At 36.9% G+C, this 17,390-nt stretch overlaps 1 protein-coding gene across 5 annotated transcripts in view; it reads right to left on the reverse strand.

Annotated features, from left to right (window-relative positions):
* Positions 1-357: 357 nt before the first annotated feature.
* MAMDC2 (MAM domain containing 2) overlaps positions 358-17,390 on the reverse strand; it is a 187,092-nt gene continuing 170,059 nt past the window's right edge. For 3 of the 5 annotated variants that reach the window (XR_013533029.1, XM_054254976.2, XM_035302699.3), the window contains 3 exons: positions 9,109-9,368; positions 1,485-1,569; positions 358-1,358 (listed from right to left, as the gene is read on the reverse strand). Coding sequence is in view for 3 of the 5 variants with exons in the window: in XM_054254976.2 (XP_054110951.2) it covers positions 1,294-1,358; positions 1,485-1,569; positions 9,109-9,368 (410 nt within the window). In the remaining 2 variants the exon portion in view is untranslated. Of the gene's footprint in view, positions 1,359-1,484; positions 1,570-1,635; positions 1,920-9,108; positions 9,369-17,390 lie in introns of those variants that run through there. The other 2 variants (XR_013533030.1, XM_035302692.3) reach the window with 2 other exon arrangements.

Genomic DNA, 17,390 nt, shown 5'->3' on the forward strand with positions numbered 1-17,390 from the left:
ACCAGACATTTTCTGGGTACTGAGAATACAAAAGTAAACAAAACAGCAAGAAATCTTGTGCTCTATGTTAGGATACAGAGTTTACATTCTAATGAGGTAAAAAATTGAGACTGTCTATGTGAAATAAAGCATGCTATAAAAATTATTGTATCAGTTGGGAAGAAAGAGGTAAGGGAAAATTAAGAGAAGAAAGAAAAAGTAATAATTATTACATTAATGTGTAGCATGTTATGTCACTAATAAGGCTTAAGCATTTTGTTGTGGCAGAGTAGAGATTCAAATTAGAATCTGCAGTTATGTAGCAGAGATATTTTGATATAAGACAAGTAATGTAGAAATGAGTTAATTGCTAGTAAAAAGATTTTCAAATTATTTTTATTAGGTAATTGTATAATTTCATAACAGCTGTTAGGTTACACACACATACACAATTTTCTAAACAAGTAAATAAAAAGCAGTTTAGTATATCTGCCTGAATTAATATTATTCAAAATTTTACTAAAACATTTATTATAAAAATCAGTAAAATTGTTTAACATAGTTATAAAAATTGCTGGGTATGGTACATAAACATTTTAAGCTTGCTGTACAAAAAAGAGCTCAATTTCTACCTATGTGCTCATAGTGACTTCAAAGGTAGTTCAAAGGGGAAATAAAGAAGGTAGCATTGCCTTGTAATACAGCATTAATTAATACTGACTTTCCCTGGGACAGTCATGAAAGATCTTTTATCACATATGGTGAAAATATTAAAAATACTCCATTTCTATGAATAAAACATAGAAAATAAGACTTTATTTTTTTCCAGAATAACTCATTGGCATGAAAGATTGCATTCATTCTGCAGATATTACTGACACCCCATATTATTTTCTTTAAAAATATTTATGATACTTAAAACTCAGAAGGAAACCTGCAAGACCTATTCTTCTCTGAATACATTCACTGAATGCAGATTTAAATGAGCACATCTCATTTTGATTGTGCCCTCTGTTTTCTTTAAAATGACTACAATATAGTACATTTGTGTTTTTAACTGGTACTAAAATTAAGATGAATGATCTATGCAAAACCAGTAGCCTGTATTTCTAGTAACAGTTGTCATATGCAAAAAGAAAAAAAAAGCCCTGAGTCAGTATTTTTTTTTTTTGCAAAAGTAGTGAAGGAGGGTGCTCTAAAGTCATTTTATAACTTATAAGATGGTTAAGACTATCCAGTATTCATCTGCTTTGTTTTCGTTTTGATTGAAGAGAGGTATGGTTTTCATCTAGTTAATCCAATTCAGATCATTTCTTAATACTCAATTTCATTTAAGTCCTCAGAATATCCTGATGATTGTTGAGTTGTATCTTCCACTTCTGTCAGGAAATACAAATATACAATAACAGTATTTTTATTATAGAAAAATATTTAATTTGTATTCTTGTAGTTTGAGACAGTATTGCATTTTCAGTCAAGATCATATAATTGGGAAAAAATATTACCTCCACAGGGTCCTGCTTGAAATTTAACATCATCAATGGCAATATCACTTCTTATTGATACTCCTCGAATGGCTTCAAAAATTATCTGAAAGAATAATGATGTTTGCATTTAGAAATGTAATCATCCTAATAATACAGTGCTGGTCAGGGCAGATCCAGGCTTTGTGGGTATGAAAACTCAGATTGTTCTTGAGGATCCCTTTAAAGAAAAGAATACCACTTACAAATTCAAATCTAGGTATTGAAGAGAATATTTATTTGGAATTTAAAGAAACAATAAATTACTGAAGCCTTGAAGATTCAGGTCCTTGTCTTCTGAGGTCTCTTTAGGTAATTTCCCAGAAATTCTTGTCTAAAAATGCTTCCTGGTAGTAACCTGGTTTCCTCTCCCCAACTGGAACACTGTGATCCAGTATCCTCCAGCACTCACAGGGTCTATGAAAGTGAGGGGATCAGAAAAATAAATTTCCTTTAGCACTCCACAGATCTACCTTGGATACTGCTACTAGGTAAAAAAATTTAATGTGACTGATGATACCCATGTATGAACAGAAAAACATAATAATGAAGTTTACCAAAGATAATAGTTCACTTACGTTAAATACCATAACACCAAACACACAGTTCAGGCGGAAGAAAGAATCAGTTTTATAACTTTAGATTCTGAGAAGAAAATAACTGATCAGATATTGTGGTTGTAGGAAAAGTAGATTACTTAACCAGCTCTAAGGCTGTCCCAACAATGGTTAATAAATTACTGAATAGTCCAGCGAGACCATGGGTAATGAAAGTTGTTCAGAAGACACATTTGCTCTATTCATTTTATAAGCAAATGAGTCTTCATTGGACTAGTTTATAATTTAATTTAAATAAAGAAAGCCCTTAAACAAATTTTATTTAAAGTCTCCCTAAAATTAAATCAAAGAACATACATTGAATAAGTTCATAAAGTTATCTTGAAATTAATGTTTCAAAGAAACTTTAATGACAGGCCAGTGGCAAAATACTGCTAATAAAAATTTTAAGGATCCAACTTGTGATGGTGGATTTTAGGTGTCACCTTGACTGGGTTAAGGGATACCCACATTGCTGGTAAAGCATTATTCTTGGTATGTATGTGACGGTGTTTCTGAAAGAGATTGGCATTTGAATTGGTGGACTAAGAAAAGAAGATCTGCCCTCACCCTATGTGGGTGGGCATCATCAAATTGGTTGAGGACACAGAACAAAAAGGCAGAGGAGAAGCAAGTTTGCTCTCTCTTCTGGAACTAGGACACCCATCTTCTGTCCTTGGACATCAGAACTCTAGGTTCTTCAGTCTTCAGACTTCTGGAATTGTACCAGAGGCAGCCTAGGTTCTCAGTTCTTCGGCTGCAGACTGATAGTTATACCATCGGCTCCTCTAGCTCTCAGGCCTTGGGATTTGGACAGAGCTATGGTACCAGCTTTCCTATTCTCCAGCTTATATATGGCATATCATGGGACATCTCAGCCTTTTAATAATATGAGCCAATTTCCATAATACATCCCCTTTCATATCTCTCTCTCTCACCTTCTGTCTTTCTGACTCTCTCTCCTCTATTGGTTCTGCTTCTCTGGAGAACCCTGATTAATACACAACCCTAAATAAGAGTCCAAATAAACGGCAAGAAGAGGGAAAAAATGTCCTAACACATCGAGACAGGAGGACACCTGAGTGCAGATAATAAGGATTTTGGTTCTCTGAACAACGATAAAATCTATTTTTTTGGCCTTCAAGTCTGCAATGAAAAGAGTAATAAATTACCTGAAGGAATTATATTCCAAATAGTCTATGATTTGGCCAAACACTTGATTTCATACAATTTTCTTTCTCCTCTGAATTTTCTTTTTTTATTCTTTCTTTCTTTCTTTTTTTTTTTTTTTTGAGGTGGAGTCTTGCTCTGTTGCCCAGGCTGGAGTGCAGGGGTGTGATCTCAGTTCACTGCAACATTTTATAGCACTATGATATGACCCTTTTATAGCACTATGATTTCCCGCTTAAATTATATACATACAGTAGTATCTCTTCTTTTTCTACACTGACAATAGGATTAAGCCGACTTATCTTTGCACTTCAACCAAATCTATCCAAATCTACTAGCTACTGAACAAATACTTGCTTATTTAGTAGGATTAAATAAGATAATATATGTCTTTGATTCACAAAGTGTGTGCTGAGGTGCTTCAGGGTGTTCAAGTACATTCACAGGGTGCTGTGGATAGTTTGCAATTGAAAGATAAATATAGCAATATTCAATATATAGCAGATAACATGTGAACTGCTAGCTCAAGGTCATTCAAAATTTTAACACTGGATTGACCTATATTCCTTTTGACAACATATCTTCATAGAGCTGAGGTTTTGGTAGCTGCTGCAATTAAAAGCAAGCATTGTATAGAAATCAGTGCAGAACATAAAATAAGGATGGTGTATCCAATCTGATTCCAAGATTTGGGAAGTTTGTGTTCAACAGGTATACATATTCTATTAGTACATAATTTTGGTTAAGAAATAGAGAAATTATTTTTCTTTTAAGTATTTTTTTCAAACGGCTACTAAGTTGTTAGAACATAAATACTTAAGTTGTTTGAATTCAAATAATATATGAAACCACTCGATATTTCTTTTGGTCTTGGAGCACCAGAAAAAAATTACGATGGACATCATCAACAAGAAAATTTGGAGACCTGAATCATTTTGTTTTGTTTTGAGACAGAGTCTTGCTCTCAGGCTGGAGTGTAGTGGTATGATCTAAGCTCACTGCAACCTCTGCTTCCTGGGCTCAAGTGATCCTCCTGCCTCATGCTACCTAGTAGTTGGGACTACAGGCATGCACCACCAATGCCAGGGTAATTTTTGTATTTTTAGAGGAGACGGGGTTTTGCCATATTTCCCAGGCTGGTGTGGAACTCTTGAGCTCAAGAGATTTCCCTGGCTACAGCCTCCTAAAGTGCTGGGATTATAGGTATGAGTCACTGCACCCAGCTAACCTGACTCTTAGCTGAGTACGCAGTGCATAGAAATCCCTAGTAAATGTTACACAGTATAATTAATAATATAACTGATGTAAATATTTCAGTGAGCTGGGAATTTGTATGTAACACTTTATTTCAATGGCATCAAAATCTAAGAAATCAAAAGAAAAGTCCTGAAAGCAGGAAAGGAGGGGTAATCAGGGAATCCAAAGGAAAGAATGATTTTGTGCTTTGGATCAATAGTGAGTCAGTTTCTGCTTAGCACTAATAAATCTTTTAGGAAGAAGCATGATTAAATATTTGCCATTTGATGTATTTCTTTTTCCCACAGGGATGATCTAATGAGTGGAATGCCTTTAGGAGGCCACCCACATATTTTCCCCATAGGATCAATCTCAAATGGCAGCAGTACTGCTACACTGTAAATACCACCTCCACCATCCTACCTCCATTGATGCTGTACACATTTATTTCCCTAACTCTGTTCTCTTCCCTGAACTCATCTCATATCCTATTATTTACTTATAGCCATTTGGATTTCTAACAGACATAAAAAGTTAACATGTCCCCCCCTCAGAAGTCTATTAATTTCCTTTCTGCACACACTGCCCTCACTTCAGGTCTACTCTGCCTCAAGTCTTCCTCATCTCAATAAATGATATCTCAATTCATTTAGTAAGTGCTTGGGCCAAAAGCTTTGGAGTCATCTTGATGTTTCCCTTTCCCTCAGACTCTACATTCTATACATAAGAAGTCCCCTGGGCTTCTGATGACATCTTCTCACCTCTGCTACATAGCCTAAGCCACCACTCCTTTTGCCAGAACTACTGCGGCAGCCTCCAAAGTCTCCTTCTCTTGTTATAGTATTCTTTCCACACAGTACCTGGAGTGATCATTTCAAAATCGGATCATATTACCTTAAAGCTGTATGATGGCTTCTTATTGCTTTTGGAATAAATTTCAAACTCTTCACCACAGCCTTTAAGGCTTTTCATGATTATCCCGATACTTCTTTGACCTCACCACTTGATCAGCTTGACTATTTCTTCCTCTTCTTTTCCCTCTTCTTCTTCTTAAATCAATATTATTTTTATTTTTTTAATTCTTATTTATTTATTTATTTTTTGAGAAGAGTTTCGCTCTTGTTACCCAGGCTGGAGTGCAATGGCGTGATCTTGGCTCACTGCAACCTCCGCCTCCTGCGTTCAGGCAATTCTCCTGCCTCAGCCTCCTGAGTAGCTGGGATTACAGGCACATGCCACCATGCCCAGCTAATTTTTTGTATTTTTAGTAGAGATGGGGTTTCACAATGTTGACCAGGATGGTCTCGATCTCTTGACCTCGTGATCCACCTGCCTTGGCCTCCCAAAGTGCTGGGATTACAGGCGTGAGCCACCACACCCGGCCCAATATTATTTTTAATTGATAAATCACAATTTTATACCTTTATGGGATACAATGTGATGTTTATTTTATATATATGTATATATATATATAAACAAAATGTGAAATATTAAATCAAGCTAATATATCCATCACCTCACTTGTCATTTTTTGTGATAAGATGTGAAATTTACTCTTAGTTATTTTGAAATATACATTATTGACTACAGTCATCCTCTGTTCAACAAACCTCAAAAACATACTCCTCCTGTCCATCTGAAACTTTATAGCCTTTGACCAACCACTCCCCATTCCCTCCTCCCACTTCTCCCAGCCTCCGGTAACCATCATTCTACTCTCTACGTCCATGAGCTCAGCTTGACTTCTTCTTCATAGCACTTATTATCTGATGTTACATTGTGTGTGTATATACACACATATGCTGTTTGTGTGTATATACACAAATACACAAACAGCATGTTTGTATATATGTATGTATGTATGCTGTGTGTTTGTTTTGGCTTGGTTTTTGTTTTAGAGACAAGGTCTCACTATATTGCCAGGCTGATCTCAAACTCCTGGCCTTAGGCAATCCTCCCACCTCAGCCTCCCAAAGTGCTGGGATTATAGATATGACCCAGCTTTGGCTTGCATTTTCTACTTCCTCCCCACTACAGTGTAAACTCCAAACAAGTAAGAAATTTATATATTATATTCATTGCAGTACCTTCAGCACCTAGAATATCAAGTGAAAAATACATATTTATTAAGATGAGATATTTTGGTCTCAAACAACAGGAGTTCAGTCTGGATGCCTGATGTAGCTATTGAGAATATCAATTCTGCTATGGTGATGTGAATTAGTGACTAGGGAGACTTAGGTGAGAATATGTTGTTAGAACAGTGATAATATCTTTTTTTATTTTGGTACTTTAAAGTTTATAAAAACCCATTCACATACATAATCTCCTTTGACTCTCTAACCCTGGCAATGTCAGCACAGCTGTCTAGGAATTATTATCCCTTTTTGAGAATGTATAAACTCTCTCAGAGAGTAAAAGTTGTCTCCAAAATAATGCAGTGCTTGTAATCATCAGGCCAATGAGGATTATTCTGGAACTTCTATGGTGGAAGGCAGTGTAGAACAGTGGCTTAGGGATACAAACTTTGAAACCATGCAGATCGGCTTCTCATTCAGCCACTTATCAGCCAGATATTTACTTTTCCCCACCTGTAAAATGGGGAAATAGGATCAGTTGAAAGAACTATGTACAGCTCTTAGCACTTTAAGTGCCTGGCATATAGCAGATAGCTGATCTATTTGCATGTGAGTGTGTCTGTGTTTTATTAGACACTAGGATGTTTTGGAGCAACTAGTTCAGCCTGGTCGTCCTGCCATCATTTGAATTCCTGAGGGAATCACTAATGCAAATGAGATTGTTATCTGTTCCATTCTAAGCCAAGGGGTAGCATTCTGGAGTCTTCTTCCCAGACTGTGAGCTGGAAGTCTCCAAGGCTGTTCTGTACCATTTGAAGAGCACTTGATGCCATTTCAGATGCTACACTACTCTGTACTCAAAACCATTTCAAATATCCATCTATGCAGTAAGTCTGTTATGTGCAAGGCCATGTGTCTGATCCCCAAGGCTTAGATACTGAGAAGTTCCCTCTTCCCAGAACTCAAATCTTAGAGCACTTGTGCATCAGTATCACTTGAGAGTTAAATAAAAAAATCAGTGCTCAGGTGCCACCCCCAAAGATTTATTCATTTAGTCTAGCATAGAGATTCTCTATCTTTAGCATGCATTGGATTCACCTGCAGGGCTTGTAAGCAAATTTCTGGGGCCCCCAAATCCTCAGTTTCTGATTCACTGTTTTTAAAGTGGGGCCTGAGAATTTGCATTTTCAGTGAATTTGCATTTCAGGTATTACTGGTACTGGTACCTGGATCACACTTTGAGAACCATTTGAATAGAGTAGGAGTACCCTAATAGCCTAACAAGATTCATCTATTATCTCTGAATAATGATCAATTATATTAGTAAGTTCCTGAACCATACACTTTCTTCTTGTGAACAGACATTAAATCACTATAAAATTATTCCTGAAGCTACCTGTTATTCTTTGCCAAATGTCTAGACAGTTTAATCCATGTTGGGATAATGGGCCCTTCCCAGATAATGGCTCATCTTCCCTGTCATTTGCTCTTTAACAATGTAACTCCCTTGACTGCACCGCAACTTGGCCATCTGAGCTGCTGCAATTCCTTCCCATTTTTATCTGTAGAAAATTATTTTTGGTCATAGATTGGTGCAAAATAAAGCCCTGAATTTGGATATCTCTTCCCAGGAAGATCTGGATTTAGACCAGGCAGCCAGTGGTTAAAACTTGAGTGCTGGTCCAGGAGGTTTATCAGCTGGAATTAAGTAGGAAGATGTGCCTTTAGTTGGAGGTCACACTTGAGAATTCTATGAGCAATTTTAATAACAGTCAGAAATCTGAAGGTTATCTCCTACAGCTTTCTGGAGCTTTGGCTCGTGACAGGCAGGTAAAATGTGTGGCTATCAGAAGGCAGGTGTGGTTCTCCAGGCTAGACTGACTGCTCAGCCCCTACCTACTAGAATTTAAAAGGATGTTTCCTATTGCTCCCAGATTCCTTTATGATAGAGAACATCTAGGATGGAGATCTTCTATAGTACATGAGAGGAGACCCAAGACTTAGGATCAAGTCTCTCAGTTTCTTTTGCAACAATGCAGTGATTGAGGCAGAGGCATTAAAAAAAAAAAAAAACTACTTGCTCTAGACCATACTCACTGTTAAATAGAGGCTTAAGGCAAAAGCTCTTACATGTATGTGGGTAATGATGAGTAAAAGATGCAGCTGCAACTAATTTGGTAAATATGGTAATACCATATTTAGAAGAAAAGACTTCATTTTGGAGATTTTCAGGGTGCATAGAAATATACTTGACACCCATAATGTATCAAGACAAAAATAGATATACTTTTATCATAGAACTGCAAAAAAATCACTTTATGCATAAATTTCCAAAGCTTTCTCTCCCTGTCACTACTTAGATTGAATCAATGTATAAATGAATTATGTTTACTCTCTCTCAATTCTGCCTTTATCTATGACCCTGAAAAAGAACAAAATATTTTCTCTGGTAGCAAAAATAAGAAGGAACATCAGAAGCTCCTACACATGTTTTCCATTGCTTGATTTTTAGGTCTCTTGGCTTACCTGGTGTTGCCTCTCACAGCTGTATTCAATCAGTGCTCGTAGCCAGGAAATGCTCTGTTCACCTCTTCTCCTCCATAAGAGGGACTCTTCACTGTCATCTTCCTTCTTCAGATAAACACTCAGCAGTCCAGTCCCCCCTCCATACATGTGGTAGAAAAAGGTCAAGCAGTGTTTTCCGGAGACTCCTCGCAGATGCCTGTACAAAAGGCGTGCTTTTTGTCCATACACCATGTGGGAGGCCTCAATGTACATGTAGTAGCCTTGATGAGAATGAAAAGCAGGTATTGTTAAAAAGGGCACAAATTATATTTTCTCGTTCCATAATGTTCTTTCAGAATTTCAAGTCAAGATGACCTGACTAGAAGTACTGATAAAGGGTTTTATAATTTTGAATACATATTATCTAAAGAGAATAAGCTACAAAAATGAGACCAGAAAAATGTTTTCTTAAATTTGTTTTGTAATTCAGTTTAAAATACAAGAGGTAATTAATACACTAGTATTATGCCACTGATACAGTGATTAACAGGTCAGAATTTATATTACTCATTAATAGACAATATTCTGAAGCTTCCAGATGTTGGTTTGGAATGAGAGAGAGAGTGGGTTTTGTAGTCAGGTAGATCTGGGTTCAAGTCTTGACTCTATTTGTTGTCTATGTGATTCTGGTCTAATGAATAATCTCTGAACTTACATTCATCATTTTAAGATAAGGGTTGATAACACCTGTGCTACAGAATTGTGAGAATTAAATAACATGATGTATGCTCACATGTTATGCATATTCCATTATTTTTTTGTCCTGCTCAATTCCTAAATTTTTTTGTGTTGTTTTTCAGTCTTGAAAACATATTTTGTAACATTTTAAAATTGCCTTTCCAATTTTCTTTTCTAATTTTATTGCTATTTTTTAATTCGTTGGTTTCAGGCAGAAACAGGATTAGTCGGCATGTAGGTAAGAGAGTGGCATGCTGCAGCCAGCATCTACAGGCTTACAAGAGTCCATAGTATGCATCCCCTCCTAGCTCCAGGTGACTTCACATTGGTAGCTGGAAATGTGCCACGATGGGACTACTTACACCACCGAAACTGGATATGTATACAAGTCAGCACATCCTTCCCAAAGAGAGCCAGTGGGTGTTAAACAATCACTAACATGTCACTGAAGTAAAACAGTAAGTGAATAGTAATACAAGAGGTCTTTTCTAGAGTAATTCACTGGTAATATAATTCTGTGCATCTGAGGCCCATTATTCCAAAGGCCCTGAACATTATTCCGAAGAACTACTGAATCAGTAGTTCTTAACCTTTGATCACTTGATGAAAAGTTTAGACCTCTTCTATTTGAAAAATACACACACAAAGTTTGCATGCAACTTTGTTGCATTTTTCTGTGTTATATTTGTGTTTGGAATATTTGTATGTGTCTCCCCAAATTCATATGTTGAAGCCCTAACCCTAGTGTGATAGTAACTGAAGATGGGGCTCTGGGGATATAATTAGGGCTAGACGAGGTCATGAGGCTGAAGCCCTCCTGATGACAGTAGTGCCTCTATAAGAAGAGACACCAGGGAGCTTGTTTTCTCTCTCTCTTCAGGTGCACACACCAAGGAAAGGCCATGTGAGCACAAAGCGAGATAGTGCCTGTCTGCAATGTAGGAAAAGAGCCCTTGCCAGGAACTGAAACAGCTGGCACCTTGATGTTGGGCTTTCCAGCCTCCAAAACTGTGAGAGGTGAATTTCTGTTGTTTAAACCATCTAGCCTATGATATTTTGTTATGGTAGCCCAAGTAAACACCAACATTTGCCAATTTATTTTTTAAATACATGATGATGATGATCTATTTTTAAAATATGTGATGTAAAAAGTAATCTTTACAAAGTGTCATATATCTCATTATTTCATGATGAAATTAGTGACCAAGTCAAGGGGAAAAATAAAGAGATCCCAAATAACACATGCAAATGAAATGGTTTCTTTATAGTTTGAAGTTTAATCAATGAACTCTAATTAAGCATTCCCTAAAATATGGTGATCAAGATATCCCAACAAGAATTGGTTGGAAGTCCCCTCTATGTGCCTGAGAGGCCTTTCTCCTTTTCTTATTTCTATAAACACAAATCTGAGAAGTTCTATAGACTTATTAAAACAGTGGGAGAAAGCATCATTGGTCTTAAGAAATTGTGTGCACAGCGCAACCCCTTCCCCCAGTGTTTTATTCTATAAAGTTTTTACCCTGCAAAACTGGGCTGATTCACAGGATGTGTCCTCCATCAACTGGTCACATCTAAGGAATGATGCTGCTCCCAAGAAGCAGAATCAGAGTTCTGTGTCATCCATTCAACAGATATTAATGAGCATCTACTATGTTCCAAGCACTGTTCTAAGACCTGAGAACATGGCAGTGAACTAAACAAAAAATGTCTGCCTTTGTGAATTCTAGAGGAGAGAGACAGGCAAACATAAAAAAAAGAAAATTATACAGTATGTTAAGAGGGAATTAACTTTGGAAAACAGCTATGAGCATCTGCTTCACTATCACCAGTTTTTACTTCACTATTACTTCCTTGATGATCTTATCTTGTTTCAGGGCTTTAAATATCAAATATGTTGTTATATTTAAATTTTCAATCTTTTTGCTGAAATCTAGATTTGTTCAACCTGTCTAATGGACATCTCCACTCAAGTAGACATCTCACACTGAACATATTCAAAACTCAACTCCTAACAGCCTGAAGTAGACTCAATGTTCAGTCTCTCACACCCAAACCTGTGAGTCACATGCCACTACTTTCTCTCATTCTCCACATCAAGGCTATTAGGAATTCCCATTGGCTGTGCCTTTAAAATATATTCATAATCCAGTCACTTCTTTTCTTACCGCCTCCACTGCTATCACCCTGGTCCACGCTGCTATCATTTCTCACTTGGATTAATGCAACAGCTTCCCAACTACTCTGTCTGCTCTATTCTTGTCTCCTGCAATCTCAACAGTGTATTCATAGTGCTCCTTCTAAAGCAAAATCAAAATCGTACCATTTATTTAAAACCTTTCGTTGGCTCAGCATTTCAGAGCAAAAGCGTAATTCCTTACAATTGACTTTAGGACTCTGTACAATCTCCCACCTATTCTCTTATGTCTCTCATTTCTACTGCATTTCTCCTCACTCAATGTGTTACTTGGCCATACTGGCCTTTGTATTATTCCTGGAATATGGCGGGTGCTGCTACCTCAAGGCCTTTGCATGTGCTAAGCCTGGCTCTTCCTCTAGATAATCTCAGGTCTCACTCTCTTACCTCCCTTAAGTCTTTGCTCAGATGTTAACCTTTTCTATTAGACCTATTCTGACTATACAATTTCAAATTGCAACCCCTCTTCCTTTCCTATAATGTAATAAGTTTTCCAAAGTTAATTCCCTCTTAACATACTGTATAATTTTCTTTTCTTTTTTTTTATGTTTGCCTGTCTCTTTCATCTAGAATTCACAAAGGCAGATTTTTTTTCTTGTTTAGTTCACTGCCATGTTCCCAGGTCTTAGAACAGTGCTTGGAACATAGTAGATGCTCATTAATATCTGTTGAATGGATGAATGAACACATTTTTTTCCCCACAGCTCTAAGCACAAACCAATGTGACCATTTGTAGGGTTCCATCAAAGTCACTCCAAATGTGTGAAGTTCTTGGCAATGAGATGTGCACTTGACTAAGATGCTCTAAGGCAAACTAGAGCAAACCCAAGTTTTGGTAAAATTAAAGTCTTATCAAAGCAAATCTTCTCAAACGAGTTCTACACCATCTGAAGTATATTTTAAATGAACACTTAAGATAATTCCTTGAGCTCATTACCTTCATTCTTTCACTGGTAACAAAATTGGTACACAAGAAGCACAGGGGGTTTTGCACATTCAGTGATGAAAGAAATCTTTATTTTACCTCTTTTCTTTAACATTTTCTAACTTAAGTTAGGTCAATGTAAATAACACAGATATACATAATCCTAACAGAAGGGTGTGTGTACTTTAATTCCATGGAAAGATAGACCAAGGTATGAAAATGACCATGGTATATCACCTAACTATGCACAAAGGAACCTCATCTATCCTACACATAAGTTAGGAGCATGGTAGATGGAAACAATATCCTAATACATTTAACTAAAAAACATTTTCTCCCAAAAGTAATTTTTAAGACAACAAGAAAAAAATGTTTGCACCTGCTTTGGAGCTCTGAAAAGGCCCATTTGAATCCTAGGTAAAGGACCTTACCTGTAGATGAAATTCTCAATACGGGGAAAAAACTCCTCTGAAAGATGCTGTCACTAGGGAACTGGAAAGTAGAGATTATTAGGTCCCTGAAACATAAAGTCTTTTCAAAATGGAGGGGAAGCAAGGAATTCATCATGAGAGAGATGACCCAAGACTTGTCTTTTGTTTAGTGATGATGGCTGTGTATTCCTACTGATAACACTACAAATCTGGACCAGGATTATTCTGAGGTCCTGGAAGAGAGGAAAATTCTTATTATCCCCAGGATCATTTGATTGATTTCTTTCTTTCATTGGTGCAATGCACTAATTCATTTAGTTTCAGAGGGTGAAGTACTAGTCTGGTTGCCCAGTTCTTGCCAACAGGTTGGGGCTCTAACTAAATCTAGGAAAGCCTGCACAGCCTCCTCTAACCATGTGTTTTGGACCACACACACCTCCACAGGTGTGACTCCTGAAGTCTACTATGCTTTCAGTTTATGCACCTGTGGGTCACAGGTATCAGGCTGAAACTATTCATTAAGGTTTCCAGTTCCAGAAACCTTCATATTTAGTACCATAAAATATGAAAGGAAGTCTCCTATGTTGCTTTTTGTATAATTGTGCTGGTTTTGGAAGAGAGGAGTGACATCAAGGGGAATATAAGTGCCTACTACTTTTCTTGAATAATTCTGGTCTTTGTAAATATCCTTTAGGATATAATTTATATTCTAAGCACACACAATAGTCCTCCCTGGTCCTTAGTGTATATGTTCCAAGACCCCCAGTTGAGCCTGAACCCACAGATAATACCAAGCCCTATATAGACGACGTTTGTTCCTATACACATATACCTGAGATAAATTGTTATAAATTAGATGCGCTAAAAGATTAACAACTCACAATAAAATAGAAAAATTTTAACAATACTCTGAATGGTAAACAATTTAAAAACTTATGAATCGTCTAGTTCTGGGATTTCCCATTTAATATTTTCAGACTGACATTGACGGAGAGTAACTGAAACTCAGTTGGAGAGTGAACCTGTGGATAAGGGAGAACTACTGTATGTATATTACATAAGGCAATAGCTAATGTAGAGCATTCTAGACAAACATCTTACCTAAACATAATTTTAACAAACTTATCAATGAATCAGAATATGCCTCTCTGATGTACAAACCCATATTCCTTTTGATGACAAATATTTTTCTTCTTGATTTGTATATTATACTTGCATTCCCCAGAAAAGATCAAAACTTCACAGAGAGCCATTCTGCCTCACATGTGTTTGGAAAGCAGAGAAAATCCCGGCATGTTGACAGGTTGTGCCACATTACAGCTTCAAACACTGTCTGTCTCAGCAAACAAAGGCTCTGGACGGGAGCCAAGAAGCCCCAGTGTTGAAACTTCAGACCCGCTCACGTGTTCTTGCACTTGAAGGATTCCAGTCTGTGAAAGGGATTACTAACTGGAGAAAATAAGTCATTGTTTAACATTCAAAATGGGGGTTCCAATGGATCTATCGGGAGTTCAAGGTCTCATCTGTTCTTTGCACAACAAGTGTGATGTGTTTAAGACACAGAGACACACACCACATCCATAATACTGGACTGTGAAGCAGCTGTTCCTCCAGTCTTGTGGCTCTTTTGCAGGGTAGGGAACGTGCCTGAGTGGCCTGTGTGCAGAGGCTGTGTGGAATGAACAGCTAGCTGCATTTGTCAGCTGGAAAAGGAGTCTTAAACATCAGGGGGAAAGATACCAATATTTTTGAAGGACAACTGCAGAAGCTGTTGCTCTAAAATTTCTTTTAAAAGGCTGTCATAATTGAGGAGTTATTGTTTAATGTGTATGAAGTTTCAGTTTTGGGAAATGAAAAAAGTTCTGGAGATAGATGGTGGTGATGGTTGCACAACAATGTGAATAGACTCAGTGTCACCAAATCATACACTTAAAAATGGTTAAAGTAGTACATTTTATGTTATATGCATTTTACCACCAATTTTTAAAAAAGCTTGTCACAGAAGCCTTCTCTGTGTAAGTAGAATCTGGCATCATCAGAAACTAACATAATAAAAAATAAATTATGGAAAGACTGAAGGACATAGGAGATTTTAATAATCTGGAGCTAATTCCTTAGATAGTTACAAACTACCTGGGCAGTGTTTTTACATGTCTGAATATCAACTACCAAAATTCTTAAAAGACAGGGACTTGAAATAAACTGGAACTAACACATTAAACATGGAGTTGTGATATTCTTTTGTCTCACAGCAAAATTTTATAGATAAATTTCAATATTTAATATTTTAATGTATTATTAATATTTCAATCACACAAGAAGTTCTTGTGTTCTTGGTAATGAAGAAGACTTCTACCTTTACTTAGTAGCATAGTGGAAGAGAATTTATTTGCCAGAAATAGGGAAGATTTATTGGAATATTTAACTGTATCACAGAAGAAAGTGATGGTGTTTCTTTCTCTGGAAACTGTTAAGAAAATGATGCAGAGCTGCTTTTCTGGAATAGTAGGATCAGGGAGGGAGAATGGAATGACTTTTTTTTTTTTTTTTTTGAGACAGAGTCTCACTCTGTTGCCCAGCTGGAGTGCAATGGGGCAATCTCAGCTCATTGCAACTTCCACCTCCTGGGTTCAAGCAATTCTCCTGCCTCAACCTCCTGCCTCCTGAGTAGTTGGGATTATAGACATGTGCCACCATGCCTGGCTAATTTTTTTATTTTAGTAGAGACAGGGTTTCACCATGTTGCTCAGGCTGGTCTGGAATTCCTGACTTTGTGATCCTCCAGCCTCAGCCTCCCAAAGTGTTGGGATTACAGGCAAGAGCCATCGTGCCCGGCCAACTGAATGACTTTTATCTATTCACTAGGGGAGTCAGTGGTTAGGAAATATTACAGTTGAAGACATTTTCTCACTAACCTGGATACTTACTGTTGGCCAATATATTTGAGTATTATTTGGCTACAAAATCCCTGTAAACTTTAGATCAACTAAAACTAATGTTTACAAAGAGTTCTGACAGCATAGTATCATATAAATGTTATTAAAATTATAATGACCAATACCGCCTTGGGAACTTTGTTATGACTTGTATTTATTGTCTCATAAATACGGTAGTCTCAAGTTCCACAACCCCCACTGAATGCCTGAAATCGTGGATAGCACAAAAACGTATATATACTATGCATTTTTCCTATACATACATACTTATAATAAAGTTTAATTTACAAATTAGGAACAGTAAGAGATACATAACAGTAACTAATAAAACTATCATAACAATATATTGTAATAAGAATTATGTGCATGTGGTCTCTCTTGAAATATCTTACTGTACTTACTTTTCTTGTGCCTATGTGAGATGATAAAATGCATTTGTGATGAGACAAAGTGGGATGAATTACTTAGGCATTGTAAAGCAGTGTTAGGATACTATTGACTTTCTAGGGACACATCAGAAGGAGGAGCATCTGATTTGGGTGATCCTGGATGAATGAGCCATGATGTCATGGATAGCTGGATGTCAGGAAATGATGATGTTGAGGTCTAGAGATCCTCAATAGTTGAAGGTTTTTGTTTGCTTGTTTTTGCCAAAAACTTTTGGAAAAGCATTGTAACAGAACGTTATTGTCTCTTTCTTTTTAACTCATTAAAGTGTTGCCAAGATGTTGCAGTCCTTTTATCTTACCGGTGACTTTAATGCTGTGTTCCATCCTAGGATCATATTCCATAATTTTGTCCTTTGATGTCTGTACAATTTGAAACCCTTTGGCAAATTTCAGTAATACCCACATAGCTGGCTTTGCTTCAGTTTCTTCTTCATCTTTCTCTTCCTCTGTAGGTAACATGTTCTTCCAATTCCTCAATTGGAAACACTTGAAAACCTTCAATATGTTCTTCTACTTCTTCCTCAAGTATGTTGGCAAATCCTCCACGAACTTCTCTTGCTGTGTGAATGACTTTCCTAACTTCTTCATCAATCCTCAGAAAGCCTTTAACATCATTCACAACTTTACTCC

Source organism: Callithrix jacchus, chromosome 1 (assembly GCF_049354715.1).
Source record: "Callithrix jacchus isolate 240 chromosome 1, calJac240_pri, whole genome shotgun sequence".
Lineage (NCBI taxonomy): Eukaryota > Metazoa > Chordata > Mammalia > Primates > Cebidae > Callithrix > Callithrix jacchus.